Genomic DNA, 27,760 nt, shown 5'->3' on the forward strand with positions numbered 1-27,760 from the left:
CTGACATCAGAAATGCAAAAATCTTGAAACTAAGGTTATAAGAAACTTTCATGCTGTTTTAGGAATTCCACAACAGTTCCTACTTTGACCTTTTTAGTGAGTCATGCAGCAGAATAAGGAGAAACAGCTGGGTTTTGGAGGGCTGAGAACTATGTTTGCTTCCCATGGCATTAGACCTGGTTTGGTGGATGTTATCAGGAACGCCAGCATTGAAATGCTCCTTATTGATGATAGAGTGCTCATTGAAAATTGTATTGTTCCTTTATGTCTTTGTGGAGGAATTATGTGGTCTCACAGCAAGTTTAGGGACATCTACCACCTCCTTCCAGTAACCCACAGAAAACATCTCCCCTTTCCTTTATAAAATGTCTTTGCCCCCATGTTTTGCATGTATGGAATTTGAAATGTGCTCTTTGCTGAAACTCTTGTTCCCAAAGGGACCTAACCCACCAACAAGCTATCCAATTTATATTAAGCTATCCAAGTGCATAATTGAGAGGTGGCTGGAGGGTTCTGTGTGACTTTATTTTTTACTGTTAGCTTAAAGCCAGTGGTCTGCAAATCCAAGAAATGTATCAGCCACTCTCTTCAACTCCCACATGTGGCTTTAACTCCTCCTGGCTGCAAGGAAATTACTGAAATGCTGTTATTGTCCTGTCTGAGTGTTGAGGTTTCTCTCTCTATTGCAGCGCTTCAAGTGCTCTGTGTACAGGCGATACAATGACTTTGTGGTATTCCATGAGATGCTGCTTCAGAAGTTCCCATATCGTATGGTGCCGGCACTTCCTCCAAAGAGAATGTTGGGAGGTAAACCTGGGTCTTCCTAGTGACTGGATGGGCTTTGGTATGAATGTGCTCATGAGAATACAGTCAAGAATGCACATGTCTCGAAGAATCCATAGCATTTGTTGTTCTCTGGTTCAGAAAGCCGTGCTGACAGTGTAGTGCATACCATGGGGAGGCACAGCACTGCATTGCTGGAAGTCATTTTCAGATAAGACATGAATGTAAAGGTCCACTGGTGACTCTCCAGGTGTAAGTTGAAAATCCGATGGCATTCATGAAAGGAGTAAGGCTAGCCCTGGAGTGAGGGATAGTCCTAGAATAGGGTAGAGTTTCAGCTATTTTTTCCCCAGTAAAGTAGGTTATAATGGTGCTGATGCACATTGGTGAGTTCAGAATGGCTAGTGTACTATTAAGCAGTTGCAGTATGTGCTGTAGCACATCGCTTTGTGAAGTGCTCTGAGTATGAAAGGTGCTTTAGACACCCCTTCTCTCTACTGTGGCAGGAGAACCATAGAGATGGAAAGTGGGGGAAATCATTTGCATATGAAAAGGTTTAAATGCTCCAGGAGAAATGAGTGTATAAAAAATGTTCACACCCCTCAGTGAAAGCGTGTCTTACTCCAAGTTTTCTTTGTTCAAGCTTATGGCCTTTATTTACAAGCATGGAGACTCTCTAAGTAAATAGCTTCTGTAGGCTGTGTCATCTCCCCCGGAAACCTTTCTGTACCAATATTGGTCACATGAATTAAGTAACTGTCCATATATAAAAGGTAACTTCCTATCAGAGAAATCCTTGTTCTTCTCTAACAAAAATCACTTGTCTCAGGAGTAGCTTTTTTCTTCTTCTGCTTTAAAAACAGAGTGTCTGGTTATGTAGAGTCAAAATAGAAACTAAAAGATGAATGATGGGTTTGGAATCAGACTGTCATTTCTGCCATATTCTAATGGTTACAATGTACTTGTGGATACTGAAATACTCCAAGCTTGATTACACATCAAAGCTACTTTGGATACATTTTTCTCTAGTCTGAAATCTTGACATGTTTTTAAGTTTTATTTGTATTATTTAATACATTACATACGTCTTTTATACAGTTTTGTTTTGTTTCTGCTTTATCTGCTAAAGAACAAGCCTTTCACTGTCTTTTTCTTCTGCCCATATTGCCAAGCTTAACATTTCACAATAAATTATTCATTTAATTTAAGGGGTCCACATTATGCCATAGAAAAAGAAGAATCAGAAATTAGTGAAAGGTCCTGGTGCAGGGTTTAAAGTGAATAAGAACAGGCCAGAAGGATGATTCTGGAGCTATTCTGGTAGTGTTGTCAATTTCTGCAGAATGTAAGATGTCAGGGGTGTGGGTTTTTTTTTTAAATATAACTCTTGTGGTTTCAAATATAATTTTTGAATATGATCTAATGCAGTGCAGTCTGTGAGAATTTGAAGACCTACAGCCTGAAACAATACCTGTGAGAAGATTGACCTGCTCCTGTTAATATTAGTGGAGAGTTGACGCTTAAACCTAACAATAACTAATGGCAACAATACTGAATGTCAACACTATTTCACTGCTGATCATTTTATTTAAGAGGATTTACCAGTGAGTACAGATATCATAGAAGTTAGAGAGGCAAAACATTTATTAGGTTATCTTTTTCCAGACCCATATTAGTACTGGATTATTCTCTACTGTATATCTTCTACTCCTTTATTCTGTGTGTTTCTAAATTATCCAAATGTTGGCTGTTTCATCACTTCCCATGGGAGACTATTCTGTAGTCCAACAGATCTCACATTTAGGAAGTTATTTGCCTTCTTATTTTTTCCCCATCTTAATTTTTCCTTTTTTAAAAAAAAAAAAATCTCCTTGTTGCTAGTTCTGTCCAGGGTTGTGTATGAGCCATAAAGAAAGGGGGTGGCAGTAGCCACTAGATGACGAGTGTGTAGCAATTGGAATGGAGCAGAGTTTCACCGCTCTCTCCTTCCCTTCCATGCACCTTCACTTGAGTTTGCCTTTCCATGTGTGGTAGTAAGTACTGATGACCTAGAAAACCTTACAAGAAACGGAACTACTGTTCAGATTCTTTCTGGCAATTGCTGTTTCACTGCATGTAACATGTGATATTAGGAAAAACTTTTTCACTAAGAGGGTGGTGAAACACTGGAATGCGTTACCTAGGGAGGTGGTAGAATCTCCTTCCTTAGAGGTTTTTAAGGTCAGGCTTGACAAAGCCCTAGCTGGGATGATTTAACTGGGACTTGGTCCTGCTTTGAGCAGGGGGTTGGACTAGATGACCTTCTGGGGTCCCTTCCAACCCTGATATTCTATGATTCTATGTTATCAGTGGGTGGCTATGTCTAGTTAGATTAATAAAACAGGGAAGCAGAACTGCAGAGCACAAGATTTTAGGGAGTCTGAGTGGACTTGTGACTTGAGCAACTGAAAATCACTTGGTAGGTAAGGATCATTATGGGACTGCTGGTGGCCAACAAACTCAAGTTAAAGGTGAACTAGGAAGCAAAAGGCTGTGATGCCCTTCACTGTCCCTTTATGATGTGAAAATGTTGCCGGGGACCATTCTAATAAGCTGTGTCACTAAGCTATTTGTGTACTTAGAAGACTGCATCATTTTCTTTGCAATCCTTTCTTCTCCCTTTAAAAAAAAAAAAAAGAAAAAAAGAAAAAACAAGAGCTGCTACCTTTTTTGTTGTTCAACTTCACAACTATCAGCTCTGGACTTCACTTTTTCCTGGAAGACTTTAGCGTGATGTTTGAATTACTTGCATAAGGACATGACAGTAGTCTGAAATCTGAGCTTCTCCCATTTCCAGGAGGATGAGTTGCTCAACTTCTTGTAGCCTGACAATTAGGAGCTAGGAGAGGGGCTTAGTTTATTGTGAATTGCCTTAGGGTGTAGTTTATTGTGAATTGCTACCAGGTCCTCCAAAGGTCTCCGCGAAGTCTTCCACAGAAAAGAGGAAAACCAGTTTTAACAAAACAAAAAACAAATGAACAACAACAAAACACAGCACACCAAACCAAAACGAACAAACAAATCCCAGCCGAAACAATGTATGGGGCAAGGGAACTTCTGGGGAAAATATTTTGAAGCCACCTTTCCATAACATAAAGGAGCAAAAAAGGGTACAAATGTTAATTTTGCTTTGCATGTCATCTATTAAAGATATGGGATGATTCACTTTGTAGTTGGACCAGAATTTGTAGCTGGTGCTTATAAAAATTATCTGTATTGCAGTAGTTCCCAGATGCTCCACACAGGATAAGAGTCCCATTGTGTCAGATGCAGCATAAACATAAAGGAAGAGAAACTCCGTCTATGTCTATACTAAAGACCTTACAGTGGCTGCAGCTGCGCTGCTGTCAGGTCTTCCGTGTCGTCGCTCTATGCCAAGGGGAGAGAGCTCTCCTGTCAGCATAATTAAACTACCCCCAACGAACTGCGGTAGCTGTGTCGACGAGAGACACTCTCTCACCGACATAGCGCTGTCTACATCAGCGCGTCTGTTGGTGAAACTTACACCAGTCAGGAGTGTGGTTTTTTTTTCACACTCCTGACTGACAAAAGTTCTAGTGTAGACATAGGAGCTTGCAATCTAAGGGTCCAATCCTGCAAGTTCACATGTACTTAAATTGACTCACCTGAGTAGTCCTGTTGAGGTAAATAGTTGCAGATGGGTTTGCAGAACTTAAGACAAGCTGTAACAAACCATTTGAGCGTGTTGGGGTTTGCAGGGTTCTAATAAGTAATGGCTAGACCAGTGAACCCAGCAGACCTGTCGCATGGAGCTGACAGAAGGCACGGATAGTACTGTTCTTGGGTTTTGCTGCAGATGTAAATGCAAGGGAGCAGTGGGACTTGATGCTACTTTTCCCTTGTTCTGAGACAGTTGCAATGCCTGACACTTTAACACTAATGTAATGTTCCCTCCTGTAGCTGACCGAGAATTCATAGAATCTAGGCGGCGGGCTCTGAAGCGTTTCATTAATCTGGTGGCTCAACATCCCCCTTTCTCGGAAGACGTGCTCCTGAAGCTCTTTCTCTCCTTTAGTGGCTCGGTGAGTACTTGTTGGTGATGCCACGTGTTTGCACTGGGAAACAGTTACCGAGTTTAGAGCTGCCTGTTGCCTGCACATTTGTCATCCCCACAATTGTGATCCTGGTTACAAGGGGCTAGTGGAGCATATCGTCCATACTAGGTAACTCTGCTACTAGACAGTGGGATGTGTTATCTCTGAAATGCTGTAGGCACGATCTCTTGAAAATAATTCTTTTTCCTGTGGCAATATATGTCACACCATTCCTTATCTCTGATACTCCCCAGAAAGGTATTTGACCAGGGGAGAGCTAAGAAACATTGTTCTAGGACTTCTCAGTCTCCTAATGCAGACTTTTAGCACAGGAAGAACTTTCTCCTCAGACAAATGCAGCATTTAAAGTGGAGGGTTAATATTTATAGGTGTTTAAATTTTAGGGGAAGGGGGTGATGCAGGAATTGGAAATTCATAGAGAGAGATGGGTCAGGGCCTACAAATGGACTCAGTATGTGGAATCACTTTTTTCCGTGCCTCATTGGCATGAGAGGTTGATTTTTTTTTTTCCCTCAAGGTGGAAGGGTTAAATGTTATGAAAAGGTGGCCCCTTTCCATGTGTAATAAAAGCAACCATCAACTGTGGATTGTTGCTTTAGTGCCTGAGGAGGCCCAGGTTTTACAGGATTGAAATTGCCATTCATTGTCGCTGTGTAAATTGCCAGATGGTTTAACTGGTTGGTTGGTGGTTTCTTTTGCTTTTCCAGGATGTGCAGAACAAGCTGAGGGAGTTGGTACAAGGAGTGGGGGATGAGTTCATGACTTTCCAACTAGCCCCCCGGGCCAAGGTATTTTTCTTTATGGTGCATAATTGCAGTCTTAATACCGGTAGCCCATGTGCACAAGGTCTTGTATCTGCTGGGTAAAAGAGAGAGGCTGTAGTTGAAAGGGAAAAGAGCAATTTTCACAGAGAACTGTAAAGGACCTTCTTTTGACTTGATCTTCTGTTTTCTTCATAACAAAACATATAGCTGGTTATTTCCAGGCCCAGTATGTCCAGCCTGGGTCTGTTTAGTAAAATGGTACAAAATTAGTGTGAGAGAAGTCTTTGTCCAAATGCACATTCTTTCAGTAACTATAAATAACCTACACAGTTTGAAAGTTCATCCTGTCGCTTACTATTCCTTTGTGTCATAATCCCTCTCTGTCTATGAGAGAAGCTACCATGGTTCGTTTGTTTTGGGGAAGGCTGCTGTATCTTAGTTGTGTATCTTGCTTGCTGAACCTGACATCGCTGCTCCCCTGAGCTGCTTGCTTTTGTGGAAGTTCAGCCTGGGGTGAGGGGAAAGTAAAGCAGCCAGTGAGGATTAAATGTTGCTTATGGGTTTAAAAAAAAAAAAAAAAAAAAGGCCTTTACAGCACCTAGCATAATGGGGCTCTGGTCTGTGACTGGGGCTCCTACGTGCTATCGCAATAGAAATAAATAATAAAGATGGTACCTTTATTACTCAGCAGTCCTGCCCCCTATGTGTGCATTATTCACAGTGCTTGACACTAGGGACTATTGAAACTTTTACTGATGTTAGCTCTGCAGAGTAAACTCAGCTATTGGGGACTGAGGTGGATCCTATTGTGGCCCATGCATCACCAATGGAATTGTTAGTTGAGCTGTGGTTGCACAATCTTTTATTGATGAGGTACAAGCCAGAAGCAGCTCAACTCAGCTTGTAATAATACCTGGTTGAGTTTTCAGGGCTGCAGTTAAGAGTTCTGACCTGGAGTCACTGATAGGCCTGGAACATCATAATGCCATTTTCAATGGTTCCTCTCAGAACATAAAACCATTTTCAGTGTCACCAGGTTAAGACTTCTAATCTCTCTGTTTGTGATTTATCGTGCAACTGAGTCCATTACTAAGTCCTCTTTTGCTGCCTCAGGACTTCCTCCCAGCCGACATCCAGGCCCAGTTTGCTGCCAGTCGAGAGCTTATCCGAAACATCTACAACAGCTTCTACAAACTGCGGGACCGTGCGGAAAGAATAGCTTCCCGAGCCATTGATAATGCCTCAGATCTTCTCATATTTGGAAGGGAACTAAGGTAGATTAGGGTGTGAGGACTCCCTCTAGAGCACACTTCTGTGAACAGTCTTGAGTTTTAAGGAGAGCAATAGGTGTACCGGTAGAATGTCTATGGGAATGAGGCATTTATTTCTGAAGACGCATGGCACAAACCAGGTTCGCTTTTTCCTGTTGCAGAGAGAAGAAAACATAGTGGGTGTGTTCCCCAGGGTGAGGGAGAGAAAACAGCATTGACATTCTGGATCTGATTTACACTTGCGTGAAATGGTACAGCCATGGGGGTGTGGTCATGCACATTCATAGACCCTTTTACATGCTGTATATGTTCACACACGCCGCATTTTTGTTTTAAATTGAAAACACTAATATTCTTGCTAGTGCAGTTTCTTTCATTTTCTCTCGTTTGTGTGTGCATACACTCACCCACATATACACGTCCCAACCTGCTATCGCTGTGCTGTTAACTTGATCCTTCTTGGGGAGTAGGTATAAACTTACTGCCACCTGATTCCTAGGAGACTCTCTTTCTCCAGAGCCTACTAGTGAGTTTTGAGAGGGGAAACTTCCAGTATCTGCTGGGATGAGTAAATCATCACACCAGCTGAGCTGCTTAGTGGGAACTGACTCACTGCTTCTTCTTTCCTCTCCCAGTGCTTTGGGCTCAGACACTACACCACTTCCCTCCTGGGCTGCTCTGAACAATAGCACGTGGGGGACTCTGAAACAGGCCTTGAAAGGCTTGTCTGTCGAATTTGCGCTGTTGGCTGATAAAGCTGTACAGCAGGTGAGTTCCTCTGCCATTTGCTTCTCCGTATTATTGCAATTGCTGCACTGCGAGAGGTGTTTTTTGCCGAGTGTCACCTCTTGATTCAAAGACCTTCTAGGCATGGGTGCCCCAGTAATTACTCCCCCTTTCTTTGCAGCTATGCAGGCGTCAATCTAAAGCCATGCTACTGAGCTACATGTTCTGACTGGTGGAATTAAAAAACTCAAAGGTGTTCAGGCAGGGAAAGCACAGTGAGGAGGGGAAAAGTGGGGGGAACATTTTTAAAAGGTTAAAGAATAAAGTAAATAGTGACTGTCCAAGCTGTCCAAAAATCCTGCACTCTGCCTGGTTAAGATCATATGGTGAATATAGTACCTGCTTCTGTATCCAGTTGTGACCTTCACCACTTGTTAAACACTACATGAAACTCATTCAGACAGAACACGAGGTCTTTTTGCTGTTGAAACAGCACAATGTGATGATGACCATTGGAATAACATGAGCAAATAGCAATCCAGAAAGACGAGTGATCGTTTCTCTTCACTACAACCATCACTTCATGCTGCTAAAGATGTTCTGGGTGCTTTACAGATAAATAAAACCAGTTTCCTGCACCAAGGATCCTAAATTCTTGAGAGCCACATGCATAACACAGACACGGGAAGGGAGATGGGACATAAGAAACAAACAAGCAAGTGCTGAAGTTTAGCTTGTCTTGTCAGCTCTGCTTTCTGTTTCATTAAGTCTTCTAAGGAGGAAGTGCTGGTATTTATAGGTCACCTGAAATAGGTGTGTCTTAAGGAGGGAAGATTAAATCCTGGTGAATTCTATGAGTGCAGGGGTTCCAGACAGAGCTGCATGGAAAACCTCAGAGGACTCATGATGTCAGCCTCGTTGCAGTGATCAGGCAATCCGAATGCTCTTCCTGTTCCAATTAGTTCTCTGTTCATCCTAGTGTCCAAGCCTAAAATCTCCAGTCCCATTGTGAGAGCTGCTTGATGTAGCTATGTAATGGCTGGTGTGCCCTGGAGATTACTGTGGAGGGTCAACATACTGGGTGGGTTTGAGGAACTGTGAAGTGTGCTCTTGCTAGGCTTGTATGAAATGTACTTGTCTCTTATTTTCTAGGGAAAACAGGAAGAGAGTGATGTGGTGGAGAAGCTGAACCTTTTCCTGGATTTACTTCAATCCTATAAAGTGAGTGCTGCTGTTTCTCTGCCAGTGAGAAAGTTGTTGAGAACAGTTTTGTGCTTTTTAGAGGGTGTAACGCCAAGTGAATGGAAAACTGGCTGGACAGTCAGTTCAGAGGCAAACTGGCATCATGTAGAGTGAGGGGAGTGATTCTCACTCTTGGCTAGCTCTGAAGTGTTATGGATCTGCTCTTGGCTCATGAAAAGTTTTGTGGACACCAGACCTTGCAAGGAGTTGAAGATATCCATCTGCTTCACTTGTGAGAATCAGCTAATCTTTTTCATAAGTCAGCTATTTTGGGGGCAGGAAAAGAGAATGAATTTAGTAGACCAGCCTTTTACGTGTGAAGACATTAGTTCAGTTACAACTGAAATGAGTTTTACAATCTCAGCCTACTCCTTCATGGACACCCTGCAAAAAGCATCTAAATACAGTTCAACACAGTTGGCAGCCTTCCTGAAGAGGGGCTCAGTCCAGGATTGAAATAGCAGGGCACTGCAAGCTAACAAGAGGTTAATTAGTAATGTTTAATATTGAAAAGGGATATGCAGATAGGAAGTTTGGTGTTGGTAAAGTTCAAGGCACACTGACAGAGTTGCTGTTTCAGATCACCTTCTGTCTCCTCTGTTTTGGCTCACAGCAGTTCTGGTTCTCATCTTAAAAAAAAAAAGAAAAAGAAAAAAAAAAAAAAGGCTTTATTTGAAATAGTCCAGAGTTTGGAAATTGCATGGGACACCTTACATGCCCTCAGCTGTGTATCTCCCAGATGTGCACATTTTCTTCTCCCCACCCTCTCCCATGGCTCACTTTCCTATATCTAGGCTCTGGTATGGGGTCAGTATTAGTTGTTTTCCTTTGTCCTGAAGGATCTGTGTGAGAGACATGAGAAGGGGGTACTGCACAAACACCAGCGAGCTTTGCACAAGTACAGCATGATGAAGAAGCAGATGATGAGTGCCACTGTGCAGAACAAGGAGCCAGAGTCTGTGGAACAGCTGGAGTCACGAATTGTGGAGGTAGGGCAGATGTTTGTGTGTGTGGGAGTGATGGGTTGCATGTGTATTGGATGGAAACCTCTTCCTAATGAGGCTTATCAGTGTTTTTGGAAGAGGCAGAAAGGATCACCCATAGATCTTAGTCTTATTCAAATTAATTGCTGTGCTGCAAAGGTGCATTTGTTCTACTGAACGCTTACTGCTGGTGTTTGGCATCAAAAACAAGGTGGTCCAATATAGCTGCCTGTAGGAAGTGCAGAAATGCACAATCTGCATGGTGGAAAGTGCTTGTAATGTTACCTCTCCAGTTGCTGTCAAGCAAAATGGGCACAGGACTGCATTTTTGATTTTTGGTAAGTGCTTGAGTTACAGGGTAGAGCGGAGAACTTGTGCTCTGCTAGTGTGAGTGGACACTGAGGATGATGCATTTCTTCCAGCCCCCCTTGCACCTCCCTTCTGGACAATGAAGTTAACTGAGTGTTTTTTGTCTATCAGCAAGAGAATGCTATCATGACCATGGAGCTGCGGAATTACTTTTCTTTGTACTGCCTGCACCAGGAGACACAGCTAATCCATATCTACCTGCCTCTCACTTCCCACATCTTGGGAGCTTTTGTCAACTCCCAGATCCAGGGCCATAAAGAGGTAAGTTCTTCAGTCATCTTGCCTCCCTTCCTCCAGTTGAAAATATGTATTTGAGCTGTCTGTTTTTCCCTCTTTCTCAAAGAGTGGGGCTGTCCTTGGGAAGGTGGCGTTGATAAAACCCAGTGTAAGTGTGTGTGTGTGTGTGTGTTTCCAGTCCCCGCACTCCCCAGGGTGACTTTAGCTTTGGAGCTGTCCGAGATAATCATCTGTGGAATGCTGGTTATTCAGTTGCAGATGCTGTAATTTGCTAGATGGATTTGCTTTTTTGCTTTGTGTTAAACAGAAATTATATAGCAAGAAAAAGGACCTAACACAGGGGTGGGCAAACTATGGCCCATGGGCTGCATCTGGCCCATCAGAGCTTTTAATCCGTCCCTCGAGCTCCATTGCCCTGCTCTGGCCAAGGAGTGGAGTTTGCAGCTTGCTGTGCTCTGTCGCCCTGTTCCTGCTTTCCAGCAGGAGCGTGGGCGGATAGGGGGAGTGGGGCAAGCCCCTGACCCTGCTCCCCGCCTGGAGCACCGGGTGGTGGAGTGGGGCAAGTGATGGGGTGGACCTGCCCTGGATGATAAGTGTGTGGGCCATGGCCCACCCAGGCCCACCAGTGGTTACGTCCTGACGCAGCGTGTCTTTTCTGATTTTAAAAAAAAAACAAACGTCGTCACAGCTTTTTGTTCATGGCCTGCCATACAATTTCCATACCCAGATGTGGCCTTCAGGCCAAAAAGTTTGCCCACCCCTGACATAACCTTGTTATGTGTTTAAATAAATCATTCAGCATTTCCTAGGTTCAGACTTCTTTCCATGCATTGCTTCATGGAAGTGTTTGTTAAGGGAGACAGTTTAAGTGGAGGGCTCTAACCAAGCCTTCAAAACGCTGTCTCTTCCCTGCCTGCCTATTTTGGTAAGGATGACAGGATCTTCAGAGAGCTGCATTTAAGCACCAGTTTGATGGAGGGGTGCTCTGGACTTACTGGTTTTCCATATAACATTTCTGCAAATGCATTGGCTTTTGACCAACCTCCAACACAGCTTAGTGTTGCCAAGAACTCAGACCTTTGAGTGTGTGGTGTGACAAGGTGATGACCCACCAAGCTGTTTGCTTTCTTTCCTCCAGATGAGTAAAGTTTGGAATGAACTGAAGCCAAAGTTGAGCTGCCTGTTTGTGGGACCCCACAACATGCCAACGCCACCGTTGTCGCCCCCAGAGGGCAACTTCTTTTCCAATTAATGCTCTGAGATCTGACACTGACCAAGTCGAAGTGCAGTCCAGAGAGGGGTGTGACCTCTATCTCCAGATATTAAAAGGAATCCTCCAAACAGCTATCTTTATACTGCTGCTTTGAGCTGCTCTCTGACTTATGGACAGACTGGAAACAGAAGTACATACAGAGAGAGAGAGAGAGAGACAATCTCTTGAGTTTTGTTCTTTATTTTGAAGAAGACTTGGGGCACGACTGAGATTCTTTGCCCCAGAGGTCCTCTGCCTAAGGACTGGAAGTGGCTTGGTACATCACATGCTGCAGTTCAGCTGTTGCTGAAGTCCCATGCTGCTTATCCTAACTACCCTCTTACAGCTATCTACACATATACTGGCCAATGTCTACAGTACTGAGATGCACAGGATGTCCAAAGCATTCCTTGCTATTTAAGCTTGGGGCCCAAACTAGAGACGTATGTGGGTAAGGAGAGCTGAAGGCTAGCCTCCCTTTCTCCCCAGGGTCATTGGTTAGGTGTTTGATTTCATATTGCTAGATCCACATGCAAAACAGGGGAAAGCTTCTGGGTGGCTTTCTAGCTCTGCTGGGTGGGTCAGTGCTGGTTGTGATGTTTCCCAGTGTGGGAGTTGAACCTGTGTCACAGGAAAGCACAGGGCATATTTGCTCATGAGTAGTAATGTGTGGCCAAAGATTACCTTGCTGAACAGCATTTCTTACGGGAGACTGCCTGCCACATGCATAGAAAATAGCTGATTGAAACGATACACCCCTTAGAAAGGGATAACTTTTCATACTGCTGAAGCAGGACAGCTCTGGGGTGATTAACTTTCCTGGGAAGAGCTGGAGTCTTCACTCCTGGGTGTCTGTGTTACACACTGGTAAGAGGACGGCTGCCTGTAAAGGCCCAAATTGGCTAAGGCTGATGTTTCCTCTGATCTACTATCAATTGTTACGTAACCAGGACAGGACTGAAAATGATCAGTTCATCAGCAAGTGTCAGTATTTATCATGGTGATGCTGCCACTCTTTTCTGGCAGCACCACCATGATCGTCTTCTCTTGAAGATGAAGGCAAATGCCTTGAGGTGAAGGAGGCAATAAGCTTCAAGTGAGTGAAAAGGAAACACACTAATTAGAAAGAATGAGTTGTCAAATTTGGACCATAATTATTTCCCTTGTCTAGGTAACTTGTCCATTAAGGGGGAGTATATTAACTTCTCTAATCCTAGAATTCTGATTCTTCTATATAGTGTTGACTAGTTTCTGCTGCAAGAGGAACTATGATTGAAATAACGAAAATTACTTGACCTACATCGATAAGCTAATCAGTGTTCTGGTATCTGGGACAGGCAGGGCCCTTTCATCTTTGAGAAACCACCACTGTGGGACAGGGCCTACACTTGATTGTCCTACATAGGACACTGGGTGTGTCTATGCTGCAATCATCAGATGTGACTACACCGTGTGTAGGCATAGCCAACCTCACTATACTCTAGCTAGCTCAGCTGCTGGGCGCAGTGAAGCCCTGGCAGCTCACAAGTCAGTGCTGACTGTACAAATGTGTCCAAAACCTGGGTAATTACTTGGATGACTAGCCCATGCTGCTCTTGCTTCGCTCCTACTCACACACAAGCTAGCTTGATTAAACCAGCTATGTGAACTGCAGCCACACTCTCTTAATGCAGTGTAAAAATGCCCGGTGTGTGTTGATTTCTCGGTGCTGCGGCTAGAGAGAGCTGGGGTGAATGTAAAAACAGGTCGGTCTTAGAATGCATTGCTTGTTGCATGTTAGCAGCTTAAGTGTTAACTCTTTCTAACGCTTGCTCAAAATGTTTCCCTTGCAACTAATCTACCATGTTTTGCAAGAGCCTGAGACAGGTACCAGTGACTCTTTGGAAGAGAATACAAAGTAATACAGAAGAGATTCTATTCACAAACTAAGACAAATTGCTAAGACCATAAATGTATGTACAGCGTAATAATAAACCACCATCTTGAGTGGCAGACAGGAAACATTTCTCCATTTGACCTTGTTTAGACTAGGAAGATAAGTTGCTTTATGTTAGCTTACATTAAATTTTAATGTGTTTTTAAACACCAGTGCAGGCAGGATCAGTACTTTTAAAAATGTGTTGCCTGGTTGTGGTCAACCCCAGCTCCCCGCCCCTAGCATAAATCTTTTTATTTGTTTGATAATTGAAGAGTAGTTTGTCTGCTGTTAAACAAATCAAAATAAGAAAATACTGTACATTGTCTTGGAAAAATTTGGATCTCCCATGTAATCAAATGGGGACCTGCATTGCCTCTACCAGTTGTCTGATAGAGGCTGATTGTCGGCATAGCAAAGAGTTGGCTCTAGTAGAAAAAAACCTTGTCCTTTTCACAGTTATGAAAGCCTGAAAGTGTAACAGCTATTTCTAAAAACTCTTAAGCTCATATTAAATATTTAGCGATCCAAGGGATAACTGCTCGTTACTGTTCTTTAAGCAGCAGCCCTTACAGGCTCTGCCTGTGGAATTCAGTAGGATAATCAGATTTATATCTGTCTCAGGCTTAACCATCTTAAAAAGATATGTTTCATTGGAGCGTCTCGGAGTGAGAATACACCTATTCGGGCAGTTGCCTTGTCCTAGCCCCTGAATGAAGACAGGGATGAGCATACCCTGCTTCACTGAGGACTGCTGTTGTTATTCAACAACATCTGCTAAGTTTTGGGCAACTTTCAAGAGAGAATGAGTGTGCCTAGTGTTCGTATACCTGATACAGCCAATGCCACATCCTGGGGGATTGCCCTGGTTACTGCTCTCTCTGTGGAGCATCTTCCCCTCACACTGGTTCATATAAGCTTTAACTTGCAAACCTATTTTTACAGACTTAGCCATTCTGGTCTGAAGTCCAGATGGGGGTGGCATGACTACTTCCAGCAGCAGAGAAGGGGCTTCTGCACTTGTATTCTCCTCTTAGTTTAGGCGTCAATGCAGTTTGCAGAGACAGCGTCTATTACAACTTCTCTACGGTGGAAGAGTGAAGGGTAGAAAAGTCAAACTGACTTCAGTTCTCTGTGTGCCCCATATGCAATGTAGAGGAAGCAGAACCAGTTGCTTCCATGGTGCTGTTATGGTCCATGCTATATTCAGACTAACAAACAAAAATAGTGAAAACAAAACATAATACATTAAATAAGCAGTTCCCAATACCAGAGCTGGTAGGGCATTAGCTTGCCAAATTTTCTCCGATGACTGGAATTAGTTTTGAATTAATGTTGAGCACAACAGGAAATGAGTTCAACAGGGCATGCCAGTTAGAGCATGCCTGCTGCTGCTGTGAGCTCTAGTACCAAAGAGTTAATGTGCCTTTCTGAATGGAAGCTCTCTGCACATATTGACCTCGTGGGGCTTCCACCCATTTGCGATGTGACTTTGTAGATAAGGCAACCAGACTTACAATTTTCAGTGCAAGAGTGTCTGCACCAGAATGTCTTGAAGAAGCCGGGTCTGTAGAGGAGTATGAAGCCGGTGAGGAGAACCTGACTCTTTAGTACAGAAATTGGTCTCCTTTCCACCAAAACAGCCATGTAGCCTGCCTTTCCCATTGCCACCGCTGTTTCTAATCGGAAGGGGACAACATGCAGTGCCCACTCTGACCAGCCGCACAGAAGAGTTTACACAGGGGGAAACTTTCCAAAATATCACTCTTCTCCCCCCCCCCCCCTTACCTGTGACTTGCTGAGGGGATCACTATGTTTAAACAGTGCCTTGCTCTCCTCTTGTCTCTGCTCCATCTGCTCTTCCTTTTTGATCACCCATGAAGTCACTGCTGAATTTGTAACAGGCTTGCTGCATAAGTTCAAGACTGACTTTACTGAAAAATTCAGCAGCAGCTCGGGTGAGGACAGAATTCAAAATACTGGTCTCTGCAATAGCAGCAGAGGTAATAGTGTTTTGTAATACAGAATGAATGGCAGGGGCACAAGGCTTGCCATGTGCATGAGGAATGGCACTTTGACTAGTACAGACTATTCAGAGCAGCTGGATGGAGATAGGAAGAGGCAGGCTTGGTTGGAGGATGTGAATTTTACCTGCTTGGGAAAATCCTGTATCTTTGCTTTGCTCAAATAGTCTTATGTATGAAGCACTTTATCAAACTGCAGGAATTAGAAAACTATTACTACAGCTGAAAGACTGGAAATGTTTACAGATTATATTACATTCCAAGATTCTATCTCCAACTGTGTTTAAAAAATATGTATTTGTAAGACAAAAAAAACCCCAAACCTTGTATAAGACCTTAAGAGTGGCTTTATTATTTCTGGTATGGACTGAGTAAACTCATTGCCCTGCATGCTGAGTTGGGAGCAGACCCAAGCCCTGTACAGCTCATCTGCTGCTGTCCTGGGGTGAAACCTATTAGAAAACCCCTGCTGAAGGTTCTGAGCTTTAGCACATTTTCACGCATCTACATGAAAAGCTGAGCTGGAGGGACAGTTAATAACCTGAACTAGTCATTCACTGTTTAAATGGTTAAGAGAAATGAGAACCTGGGCAGCGCCTAAGCAATGCTATGCAACTACATTGCTTTATTTTACCCATTGCCACAACTTCCTGCTGCTTTGAGAGGAAAAAAACTAGAACCGTGCACGGTTCCATGCCCAGCCTCCCCCACATGCTCCAACCTCAGCTGGCCCTGAATAAGAGGAAGCAACACACTGTCCCACATTGTAGCATGAGTGAAGAAGAGAATTAAGGGGAGTGCTAGTTCCAGTGCTGTAGCCTGTGAAGAAAGTTAACTATTACATTCCAGTCTCTGTGCTGCTTGGGGGCAGGTCTCTGCTTCTGGACTATTTGTAAGGGCCTTTCAGAAATCATCTTGTCACTTCCTTGGAAAATGAATCAGACCATGAATGCTATCTTCATTTTAGTATTTTTAATGTAAAACAGGGCCATCTGAGAAGGAACAGATTGAGCTAACTGTTAGAGGAGAAAGGGATACCATTGAATTGTGAGAGTCATTACCAAACCATAAGTGAAACACTTCACATCTTGGAACTGCACCAGCACAAGATCTGCTGTCTTTTGTTCTCCCTCAGGAGAAAAGCCACTTTTTCTCCTCCACCCATCCAGTAGCTAAATCTCCTCTGCTGAGAGAGGAGAGCATTGCATACAGTGGCCACTGCTATGGCAGGTTCATGCCTAATAGTTGGGGCCTGGCCCAATATAGGTAATGATGTATTTGATAAGGGTGGAATGCTGCTGTTTCCTCTTATACCTCCTCCACCTGTCTCAGCGTGTACTCCAGAATAGTGTCTAGCCCCTGGAATTTAAAATAGCCCAGGAACAACTTCTTTTGGAGCAGTAGGGGAAACCAGTAGACATCATCTGGCCACATGTGACTGAAAGGCACCTGATCCAGCTGAAACCACTGTGGGCACATTTCTAAAATAGGAAGAATAAAGAGGTTTGGGTAAACTTATTTCACTGCTGTTTTGTTTTAATGCTGGGTGTCCTAGGAGGGAAGGAAAGCACTTCCAACAACTATGATCCATAGGCCTGCACAGCTAGCTGGCTTTGTTTTGGAGGGACTGTAGGGGGAAATTGTCCAGAGAAAAAAGCAGGACTCCGGGAGGCAATAGGCTGCTAATGTTGCTCAGAAAACATAGTCATACTCAGCTACCACTCCCTTTCTAGTAAACCCTGGCAGGATGCTTCTGGGCAGGAGAATGAGGGCTGAGAGTCCAAAACTAATACGGGGGGGTTGGGGGAGAGAGGGAGACAAATTTCAATGTGCATCACAGAGGCCTACGTAAGCATGGGACCAGCATCACTCCTCCTCTGCATATGCATTAGGAAATAGGGGCAAACAAATAGTCTTTGTGCTGCCACTTGCCCCATGCTCCTACCATCACTTTCTGTTGGCTCTCCATGAAAGCTGTCCGTCCGGAAGATGTGGACTTCCATGAGCTCAGAGTTACCCACAAACTCAAAGGTGATCTGACCCATCTTCTGCAAGTTGTCTACAGTCAATCCACTCTCTTCCAGCAGCTCCCTGCAAGAGGGACAGATATCTTTGCATGAGGGCGAGCAGTGGGGAAACGCACACTCAACAGTTAACGTCTGCACACACACCACTCTGGGGTGAAGGCAGGGAGACATCCTGCATCTTTTGCACAAACATGTTGTTCTAGTAACTAGAACCTCAGTGCTGGTGTGAGGCTTAGTGTGTGCAGTGCTTTGAGAACTTTTCAAATACTTATTATTAAATGCTAAATGATTCAAAGCATCCCATCTATCATATTTTCAGCAGTAGCAAGAGCACCCTGAAGAAAGGAGACTCATCTCTCTCTCTCTCTCCCCCTCCCTCCATACACTGGCAGTAACTTACCTAAAAGGCTGTTATATAAAATGCAGCCAAATAAGCTCTGTGAGAGGCCAGTTCTCTGCAAAGTAAACTACTTTATGCAGAAGGGAGCTTTGGAATACCCAGAAACAAGCAAAACTGGCTTGTAACATACCCAGAGATTTACTGTAGCAATGCCAAACTCCCTGCCATGCCGAAGCAAATTCAGGCATTTGTGAAAGGGCCTGAAAGTTGGGAGACATGGGCTTATGTCAGAAGAACCCTTCTATATGAAGCTGACATTAATTTTTATATGAAATTATTGATTCAGCTGTCATCTGCCATGTCACCTTCTGCTGCAATCCCAACAGAGCCCATAAAATAAATAGGAGTGGGCTGGTTCAATCAATAATTGGAGAGAGACGCAAGTGCTGCAGGAAGTCAGTATTGGTGACTCAGCAGCTGGCATTCTTCCGAAAAAATCCTGCAACACAGCCAAGGCAACACTGGGCTGCTTATCTTTTGGATGAAACTTAAAACAGGTTTACCAGAGAGTCTCTGGCACTTTTAGTAAAACAGATAGATATTAATTTGGTATCCTACCCAAATTACTAGTCATGAAATTACATTGTGTAGCACACTATTCATCAGTCATGTCGTCAACTGTTGTGTAGTGCATAGAGACTATTGCAATAGGTGCTACTTACAGCTCAAGGTATTTTCAGTGATGGTGAAGTGATTATCTACATAACTCTTAACAACCTGCCATACTTGATTAGTTTACAAAATGCTCAGTGATCTTCCCAGAAAAGGCACTACAGAACTGCCAAGAAATATTTAATTGGGCTGAGGCTTTTGTAATAAATTATGTAAGCAGGGGGAAAAAAATCACCTGATTAGCTCTTGTGATTTTATCACAAGTCTTCTGATATTTGATGTTTTTCTTAAAGCTTCAGCTTTCATTTTTCAAAGAAAGTTTCCAGCCTTCAACACTAAAGATAAAAGCTTGAAAAATGTGAACGCGAAAGATTCAAAACCCAGACAGCAAATAAACCCCCCCCAGTGTTTTGGCTTTAAAAATTATGATTTAAAACAATCTCATGATTTTTTTAAGAGAGAGGCTGACTCATGGTTTCTAAATGCTGGAGGTTGGTGATACTCCCTTGTTACACACCTAACTTGGAGATGTCTGTCCAAATGACAGTTTGAATAGCTCAGGGAGAGGGGTCACCCAGTGTGCCTGTCTCTTCTGGTTGATTTTAGAGTAGCAGCCGTGTTAGTCTGTATTCGCAAAAAGAAAAGGAGTACTTGTGGCACCTTAGAGACTAGCAAATTTATTAGAGCATAAGCTTTTGTGGGCTACAGCCCACTTCATCGGATGCATCCTTGCCTCCCACACCACATGTGTACCCATCTCACCTGTGGGCTGCCTGCTCTATGGTCTCACCCGCCTGCACTTTGCCCCCAAATCCGTTCCAGCGCCCAGCCCCGAATCCACGTTTCTTCATGCCCAGCAGCACCCGTTGGGGCTCCACCACCAGCACCAGGGTGAAGAGCTTGCTTGTGAACATCGCCCCTGTCTGTGCAAAGGGGAGATGGATCAGCCGGGCACTCCTGGGAGAGTGTGATCAGAAACTGTGCCCGCAGTGCATGGAACACACACAGGGAGGGGTGCAGAGAGCCATTAGCCCACACTATAAACCCTGTGTATGAGGGAAACCACTTCAAGCCAGGCACCCCCATATTTCCAACACCTATGTACACAGACTGCCTGCGGAGGGGAAGGGACACTAGCCAGGGGGTCGTGCTGCTGCGCCCGGTCCTGTCCCCTACTTAGCCCCGGAAATTGCTGATTAAAGCCAATCACCCCCCTTCAGCGCCCAGCCCATCACTGCCCTAGCCGTACCCGGCTCGGCCGCTCTGCCCTCCCGCCATCACTCACCTGGCCTGGCTCGGCTCGGCCCAACCCAGCCCAGCCCGCCCCCCATCACGTACCTGTCTCGCCCCACATCAGTCACCTGGCCGCCCCTGGCCCGCTTCGCCCCCCATCACGTACCTGGCCCGGCTCGGCTCGGCCCAGCCCAGCCCGCCCCCCATCACGTACCTGTCTCGCCCCACATCAGTAACCTGGCCGCCCCCGGCCCGCTCCACCCCCCATCACGTACCTGGCCCGGCTCGGCTCGGCCCAGCCCAGCCCGCCCCCCATCACGTACCTGTCTCGCCCCACATCAGTCACCTGGCCGCCCCCGGCCCGCTTCGCCCCCCATCACGTACCTGGCCCGGCTCGGCTCGGCCCAGCCCAGCCCGCCCCCCATCACTCACCTGGCTCGGCCGAGCCTGTCCCGCCCCACATCAGTCACCTGGCCGCCCCCGGCCCGCTTCGCCCCCCATCACGTACCTGGCCCGGCTCGGCTCGGCCCAGCCCAGCCCGCCCCCCATCACTCACCTGGCTCGGCCGAGCCTGTCCCGCCCCACATCAGTCACCTGGCCGCCCCCGGCCCGCTTCGCCCCCCATCACGTACCTGGCCCGGCTCGGCTCGGCCCAGCCCAGCCCGCCCCCCATCACGCACCTGGCCCGGCCCAGCCTGTCCCGCCCCATCCCTCACCTGGCCCGCTCCAGCCCCCCCGGCGAACCCGGCCTGGCGGCCCCACGTGCAGCAGCCCTGCGCCGGCGGCTGCTCCGTTGCAAACGGCCCGACTGGAAGCAGGAGCCGGAGAGCCGCTTTCTCCCCTCCCCGGCGCTGCGCGGAGCCGGAACCCGCAGCGCAGAGCGTGTTTCTGGCGGGGAGGCCTCGGAGGAGACGCTGGGAGCCGGGCGGGGCTGTGGGCCGGAGCCATGAGCCGGTGAGGGGGCCCGGCGGGGGGGGGAATCGGGGAGCTCCGCCCTGGGCTCCCTGCGCGGGTTGGTCGCTTTGTTCTCCCCGCATTGGGCGGGCGGGAGCAGCGGGGCGAGTCTGGCAGCGGGGAGCCGGGAATCGAATCCAGTGACAGCCTGGTCGCGAGCCCCTTGTGACTAGCCACGGTACCGTCCCCTAGAGCGCGGGGGCTTAAGGGGGCTCTGCTGCTGCTGCTGCTGCTGCTGCTCACGGGGTGGCCCTGCCGCCGTGGCGCATTGCAGGGGGCGGGGCGTGACTCCCCAGGGCTAGGATGAGACTCATTCCGTAGCCCTCGTTCTGCTGCTCGCCTCTCCCATTGAGCCCCTATTTGGGGCCTGGAGGATCTGTGTGTGCGCAAACCCCCTTTCCCCCAGGCCTCTCGCATCACATAGGCCAGGGGTGCCACTTTTGTTGCTTTGGAGGAGAAGCTTCAGGCTTGTTAATATTTGAAATCTAGAAACAGGGACAAAAAGAAAAGCAGTACTTGTGGCACCTTAGAGACTAACAAATTTATTAGAGCATAAGCTTTCGTGAGCTACATCGGATGCATCCGATGAAGTGAGCTGTAGCTCACGAAAGCTTATGCTCTAATAAATTTGTTAGCCTCTAAGGTGCCACAAGTACTGCTTTTCTTTTTGCAAATACAGACTAACACGGCTGCTACTCTGAAACCTGTCAGAAACAGGGACAGTTGGGGAGAAAAAAAAGGGGGGGGAATCATTGCTGAGCTCACTCAAATGAACTCAGTTTGAAATCGCTGAACCTGAAAGAAAATTTTGGTAGAGATGCAGAGGATTAACCATTGTATGCTAAAACGATTATGACTGTCCCAAAGGGGGACAATCGGTATGTTCTGGGATTGAAATTCTACCGCATGAGTCTGACACTGTGATGTTGAACTGATATATTTCTTTGCAGCATCATTACATACCATGTGACAATGGGTCATGGCCCCTGAATAAAGTGATACAATGTGCCAATGCTACACAGGCCCAAAACTGATATTGGCCTTTGTGATTGTCTCAAAAGCATCACTTATGTGGGGGGTTACCCGATCAAAAATCAGAAAGAGCTTACAAATAGTGGATTGGATTGTTACCCTGTCTCTGGGTCCTTATGTCACATGCAAATTTCTCTTGGTACATGTAACTTTTAACGGTGAGGGTGATTTAACCATTGGATCAACTTAGAGGGATGTGGTAGATTCTCCACCACTTGAAGATTTAAAACAAGACAGAATAGCTTTCTAAAAAAATGCTGTAGCTCAGACACAAGATAAGGGTTGGAATTACTGGGTGAAATTCTATGGTCTTGCAGGAGGTGAGATTAGGTAATCATAATAGGCGGTCTCTTCTGGCCTTCAAATCTATGAATCAATGTTTTTAGAACAACTGGTATTGGGAAAGATGAAGGAGAATTTAGACTAAATCTATTAGTGGGAAAATGGGACTTCTGGAGGAGTAATGTTAACTAACCTTCTTTCTTAGTGAATTTAGTGTTGGGGTGAGGTTCCTTAATGACAGCTCTGGTGAGTGAATGCCTCTCTCTATCCACAGAACAGCTACAACATGGTGTACTTTCACTATGTTTGAAGAACTACTTTTGAAAGAAAGAGGGGCATCCATTCATTTGTTTCTTGGTGCCTTTGCCACTGCCAACAAAGGTGCCCATTTTTGCTAACAGTGATGGTGTGTGTTGCAAAGTGAACACCTATTCCCTAAAAACTGGACCAAGAAGAACCATCTAGCTTCAGATAGGCCACCAGATTGCTGTGAGATGGTCACAGTATTCAATAATATCTATCGTGCAGAGTTGTTTCGAGGACTGGATAATGTTGATACTGTTTTTAGGATACGAAAATCTCACTGTAAATGCTGAGCTCTTTGGAGGCACGTACCATCCTCTTGTTGTGTGTTTGTACAGTGCTGATGCAGAATAGGATCCTGGTCTATAATTACAGGTTTCAGAGTAGTAGCCGTGTTAGTCTGTATTTGCAAAAAGAAAAGGAGTACTTGTGGCACCTTAGAGACTAACAAATTAGAGACTAAATAAATTTGTTAGTCTCTAAGGTGCCACAAATACTCCTTTTCTTTTTGGTCTATAATTGAGACTCTTGGATACTACTACAATACAAATAATAAATAATTATAATTATTAACTGCAGGTGCCCAATAGTCTCTAAAATGAGCCAGTAAATTTCAGAAAAAGAAAAGGAGTACTTGTGGCACCTTAGAGACTAACAAATTTGTTAGTCTCTAAGGTGCCACAAGTACTCATTTTCTTTTTGCGAATACAGACTAACACGGCTGCTACTCTGAAACCAGTAAATTTCAGGAGTCCCATCTGTAGAAGAGCTTACTGATAGATTGAAAGGAATGAGGTTAGAATTGGAGTCTGTTACTTTAGAGACATATGGTTGTCAAGTGCACAGTGGTTATGCAGAAACAGATTAACTTACCTTTCTTTTTTATAGTTATCAGAGGTTGGTGAGCGCTTCCCTTCAGTGCCAAAGGTTCCACACTGCTGCAGGATATCTAAAGAGCAAAACTGGGGCAGAGCACCGCTGGCTGGAGCGGCATCTTAAGGATCCATTTGTGAGGGCAACAAAACAGCATAATTATCGTTGCCGGAGTGCTTTCAAACTGCTGGAGATAGATGACAAATATAAGATTCTTCGTCCAGGGCTCTCTGTGATAGACTGTGGGGCAGCTCCTGGAGCTTGGAGTCAGGTTGCTGTACAGCGAGTCAATGCTTTGGGCACTGGTGAGTGCACATGCTTAGCACCCAAAAGAACTAGACAAAGCTGACTCAACCTGCAGTCTGTGAGGAGTGTCTTCTACTAATAGATTTAGCTGGGCTGAAGAAAGCTGAATGTGGGTGTGTGCTTACGTTCAGCACAGTCATTACTAGCTGTATAAAGTTTAAAGTGTGCGGGGCTTTTTGTAACCATGTTGGTAATAAAGAGGAGCAATTCCTCTGGGGTGGAGAAGCCATCTTTAGGGAGTACCCAGCATTTCTCAAATGCGGCCACCCGGGCTTTTCTTGCGACCGCAGCCTCCTGGGCAGTGATGGGGGGGGGCAAAGCAGCGGCCCCTCCACTGTGACTGTCAGCAGTTGTTGGGCCCTGCTCCCCTCTGGAGAGACACAAACTGGAGGGGGAGGAGGCACCCAGTGAGTTCCCCACCTTCCTGGGGGTAGTGGGGTCAGGCTTCAGCATTGGGGTAGCAGGTTCCAGTCACGGGGCTTTGAGCTTCATTCCCCGGCCAAGTGGTGGTGAGCTCTAGCCCTGAGGTAACCCCCCCCCCCATCACCCTGGCCCCCACTACCTTCCCCACTGCCACTCTGCCCTGGCCCCCTCTCCCTACAAACCCACTTCCCCATCCAGGGCTTGCTGGGGCTGAGTAAGTCTGCTGTGAAAAGTGATATTTGTATGTTTGTTAATATCACTTTTCACAGACTTAATATCTAGCGAGTCTTAAAAAAACAAAACAAAACAAAAAAAAAACAAAAAGCAAAAGAAACAACAAGAAAAAAAACAAGAATGTGCAAAGTACCTTATTTGTGTTTCTGTTCAGTTTAGGTCCAGTAAAGAACAGAGACAGCTGTACATTATTTTTATTATTGAGTTTGCAAAAAAAATCCTACATAAATAAATTACAATGATTTGGACATGTATATGCCAATTTTCTCTTTACCCCGGGGGGTGCTCAACTCCCCTTCTGCCCCAGGCCCGCCCCCCCCCCACACCTTCTCCCAAGCCCCTGCTCTGCCCCTGGTCTCTACCCCACTCCACCCCAAGGCCCTGTCCTGCCCCTGCTCTGCGCCCAGGTCCGTCCCCACTCCACCCCTTAACCCAAGGCCTCATCCCTATCCTGCCTCTGCTCCGCCACCACCCCACCTCTTCCTGCCCCCTCCCCTGAGCATGCCCCATCCCTGTTCCTCTCCTCCCCCGAGTGCTTCCTGCAGGCAGTGGAACAGCTGATTGTGGCTTGTGGCCTCTGGGAGGGAGTGGGAGGAGTTGATCAGTAGGGCTGCCTGCAGGCGGGCTGGAGGTGCTGTGGGGGAGCTTGGCTGCCAATCGGTGCTAAGCACCCACTAATTTTTTTCCATGTCTGCTCCAGGGCTGGAACACCCATGGAGTCAGTGCCTATGCATATCTGTGCGTATTTATTTGTTTTTCCTAAAGTTAATTAAGTATTTTAGGAAAAACTGTCAGAGCGGCCACCAGCAAGAGTTGGTGGCCACCAAAAAATGTGTTGTGGGAACCCAGAAGGAGATGGCTGATGTATTGCAGAAGTGGATAAAGCTCTTACATTGAGCTACTCTATGGGATATTATCTAAAGGCTAAAGGAAAGGGCTGGGCATAGGGGAAGAGGGGGGGTCTGTCCCCATCTCTGCCCCTAGCTTAGGCTATGTCTACGCTAGAAACATGCTGTACTGTAGATACTTACTACAGTGATGTAAGAGGTTGTTCCATTGTTACCCGGGGTTCTTTCACCCAAAAGCTCTTGGTAACTTTTACTCTGTGCGAGGTGGTGTCAGGAAATAAATCAGGGGAGACATGGCCATCGGACCGATAGATGGCTAGCACAAACAGGACAAAACAAGAGTGCTTTCACTTAAAGCTAAACTTTACTTAGTCTCAAGCACTTATACACACGTCCGCAACAGGTTAGTAAAACACCCCCAACCCTTGATAATTACCAAAGCTGAGTGTCGCTTTTGAGTGGCACAGTGGCAGGCTTCCGGTGGCCAAATCTTCCGTCTGTCAGTGGGGACTGCAAGATGTATCCAGAGGGAGAGTCCAAAAAGAATTCAACTACCTCAAACTTTTCCTCCTTATTTATACATTAGTAATAGAATGACATGTCCCTTAAAGAAAACTTGTTAAGTAAGTAGTTTCAATTGTCAAGCAAGAGGTTCCTTCTGATTATCGATTAACCAGGTGTAGGTTTTTTCCAGAATTTGCAACCTTGAGGCTGTTCTTATTGGCTGACTCCAGCATAGCCTTACTGTTGATACACTGGGTAGAGATGGGTGAAGAGGCTTTCTGGAATATCGATCTTTAAAGAAAGCTTGCTTTTATTTTTTTAAATGTGCTAAAAATAACTAGGGTGAGATGAGCATTCTGGTTATAGGGGGGTTAGACAGCACTTTGTCAACATGTGGTGTAGGTTTGTATATTGATCTCTGGGGAAACTCATGAATATGCCTTGTATTAGCAGCTCTTGTAATAAAAGTGATTAATTTGGAGATAGGGAGATGTCTTGCATCTTCTATTCTTGCATTAACTCTTTGTTTCCTAGATCCTAATGCCCCTGTTGGTTTTGTCCTCGGAGTTGACCTTCTTCATATTTCCCCTCTGGAAGGAGCAGTCTTCCTTTCCAATGCTGATATTACAGATCCAGTCATGCTTAAGAAGATCCAGGAGCTCCTTCCTACAGAGAGGGCAGACGTTATCTTGAGCGACATGGCACCTAATGCTACAGGGATCCGAGAGCTAGATCATCAGAAGTTGATTAACTTGTGCTTGACCCTTTTGGATCTGTCCCAAAGCATCTTGCGGCCAAGGGGAACCATCCTTTGTAAATTCTGGGATGGACGGGAAGCCCATCTTCTCCAAAACAGACTAATGGAGCGCTTCAAGGATGTGAGAACTATAAAGCCTCAGTCCAGCCGGAAAGAGTCAGCAGAGATCTATTACTTGGCAAAACTGTACAATGATGGAGTGAAACATCAGAAACCCTGATTGTGTCTGGCCTTACTGCAGTGGTTGTCAGTCACTGACTGGATACTTTGATTTGGAGTGTTTAAAAAAAAAAAAAAAAAAATCCCACCATTGAGACTCTGAAATTGAATTGCTTTATGGTTAAGCCTAATTTGGTGAAATCTGTCATTTATATAACACTATAGGTGTCCGTCATGCTTTACAGATACAAAATAAAACAAGGTTGTTGTCCCACTGAGTTTATAGTCTAACTCCCCATCTGGGAAGAAAGCTCTTGGAAATGATATAAAACCTGGCTGTGGGGGATGGAAACAAAAATAAAACACTAGTTATTGATTTGTTTACAGGTGTATGTTTATTTCAAATTGCTACTCTGTGACTCTAGTCACGCTTTGAACAAAACGTAAGGTGGTTGTAATAATGAGAGTGAAGAGAAGGGATCTAGGAGTCAGTTTTACTTCCTCTGCATTTTTTCCTAATTTAGTGCAATTTATTAGTGCACTCTTTACCAAATAACCATATGGGCTGAAAATTTCCATGCCAGACGTCTGTGTCAGGCTGAAGTTTTCTGGAAAACTTGAGCCAAAATGGTGAAGCTGTTTCTCAGAAAGAGGCTAGGAAAAATGCATGTTCTACCTGTATTAAAAACTTAAGATGACTTATTCTTTGAGAAGGTCTGTTGTGCCTAGGCTTTGGAGCAGGGGCTTGGAGGAGGAGTGGCCTTTTTGTCATGGATGTGCCTTTTGTTGTCCCCATGACAATCCAACCACATTTAACCAGCTTACAAGCCTCTGAAAAATCAGTATTTGCATGTGCTCAAGTCGAGTCCTATTAGAGCTTAGTAGCTAAATTCCCCAAAGAGTTTTTCACTTGGCATGCTCCAGCCCTGGGCTGAGCAGGATTCTCCCTGCAATTACAGCCTTAGCCTGCTGAGCCCCAAAGTCATGGAAAGCAAAGTGCTGGAGGCTCTCTCATGCAGCCTCAGGAAAGAGCTGATCAGAGTCACTTGTACGTGTAGTGGAAGGATAGCTGGGATTCCCAGTTTAGCAGTGTGAAGAGGTTTACAAAGTACACATTTTAGTTATTGTGATT

The 27,760-nt window shown here is 45.3% G+C and overlaps 3 protein-coding genes across 7 annotated transcripts in view; 2 read left to right on the top strand and 1 right to left on the bottom strand.

The window, feature by feature from the left end:
* Positions 1-16,015, top strand: part of SNX8 (sorting nexin 8) — a 30,399-nt gene extending 14,384 nt beyond the window's left edge. For both annotated transcript variants that reach the window (XM_038418561.2, XM_038418562.1), the window contains 9 exons: positions 690-807; positions 4,744-4,865; positions 5,606-5,686; positions 6,776-6,936; positions 7,569-7,701; positions 8,812-8,880; positions 9,741-9,890; positions 10,365-10,514; positions 11,629-16,015. In XM_038418561.2, coding sequence (XP_038274489.1) covers positions 690-807; positions 4,744-4,865; positions 5,606-5,686; positions 6,776-6,936; positions 7,569-7,701; positions 8,812-8,880; positions 9,741-9,890; positions 10,365-10,514; positions 11,629-11,742 — 1,098 coding nt within the window. In that variant the 3' untranslated portion in view covers positions 11,743-16,015. The remainder of the gene's footprint in view (positions 1-689; positions 808-4,743; positions 4,866-5,605; positions 5,687-6,775; positions 6,937-7,568; positions 7,702-8,811; positions 8,881-9,740; positions 9,891-10,364; positions 10,515-11,628) is intronic.
* A 623-nt stretch (positions 16,016-16,638) lies between these two features.
* Positions 16,639-20,819, bottom strand: NUDT1 (nudix hydrolase 1). 3 transcript variants are annotated; one of them, XM_038418563.2, is made up of 4 exons: positions 20,670-20,819; positions 19,483-19,643; positions 17,627-17,772; positions 16,639-17,162 (listed from the first exon to the last, which is right to left on the bottom strand). In XM_038418563.2, the coding sequence occupies exons 2-4, from the start codon at positions 19,632-19,634 to the stop codon at positions 16,990-16,992; spliced, it is 471 nt and encodes a 156-aa protein (XP_038274491.1). In that variant the 5' UTR covers positions 19,635-19,643; positions 20,670-20,819; the 3' UTR covers positions 16,639-16,989. The 3 variants fall into 3 exon arrangements, with proteins under 3 accessions (XP_038274491.1, XP_043350235.1, XP_038274493.1); XM_043494300.1 differs by lacking the exon at positions 20,670-20,819 and adding an exon at positions 20,634-20,655; XM_038418565.2 differs by lacking the exon at positions 20,670-20,819 and adding an exon at positions 18,956-19,055 and having other exon boundaries at positions 19,483-19,614.
* On the top strand, positions 20,001-27,215 carry MRM2 (mitochondrial rRNA methyltransferase 2). 2 transcript variants are annotated; one of them, XM_038418566.2, is made up of 3 exons: positions 20,001-20,907; positions 23,413-23,702; positions 26,247-27,215. In XM_038418566.2, the coding sequence occupies exons 1-3, from the start codon at positions 20,900-20,902 to the stop codon at positions 26,687-26,689; spliced, it is 741 nt and encodes a 246-aa protein (XP_038274494.1). In that variant the 5' UTR covers positions 20,001-20,899; the 3' UTR covers positions 26,690-27,215. The 2 variants fall into 2 exon arrangements, with proteins under 2 accessions (XP_038274494.1, XP_043350234.1); XM_043494299.1 differs by lacking the exon at positions 20,001-20,907 and adding an exon at positions 21,665-21,785.
* Positions 27,216-27,760: the final 545 nt, after the last annotated feature.

Source organism: Dermochelys coriacea, chromosome 10 (assembly GCF_009764565.3).
Source record: "Dermochelys coriacea isolate rDerCor1 chromosome 10, rDerCor1.pri.v4, whole genome shotgun sequence".
Lineage (NCBI taxonomy): Eukaryota > Metazoa > Chordata > Testudines > Dermochelyidae > Dermochelys > Dermochelys coriacea.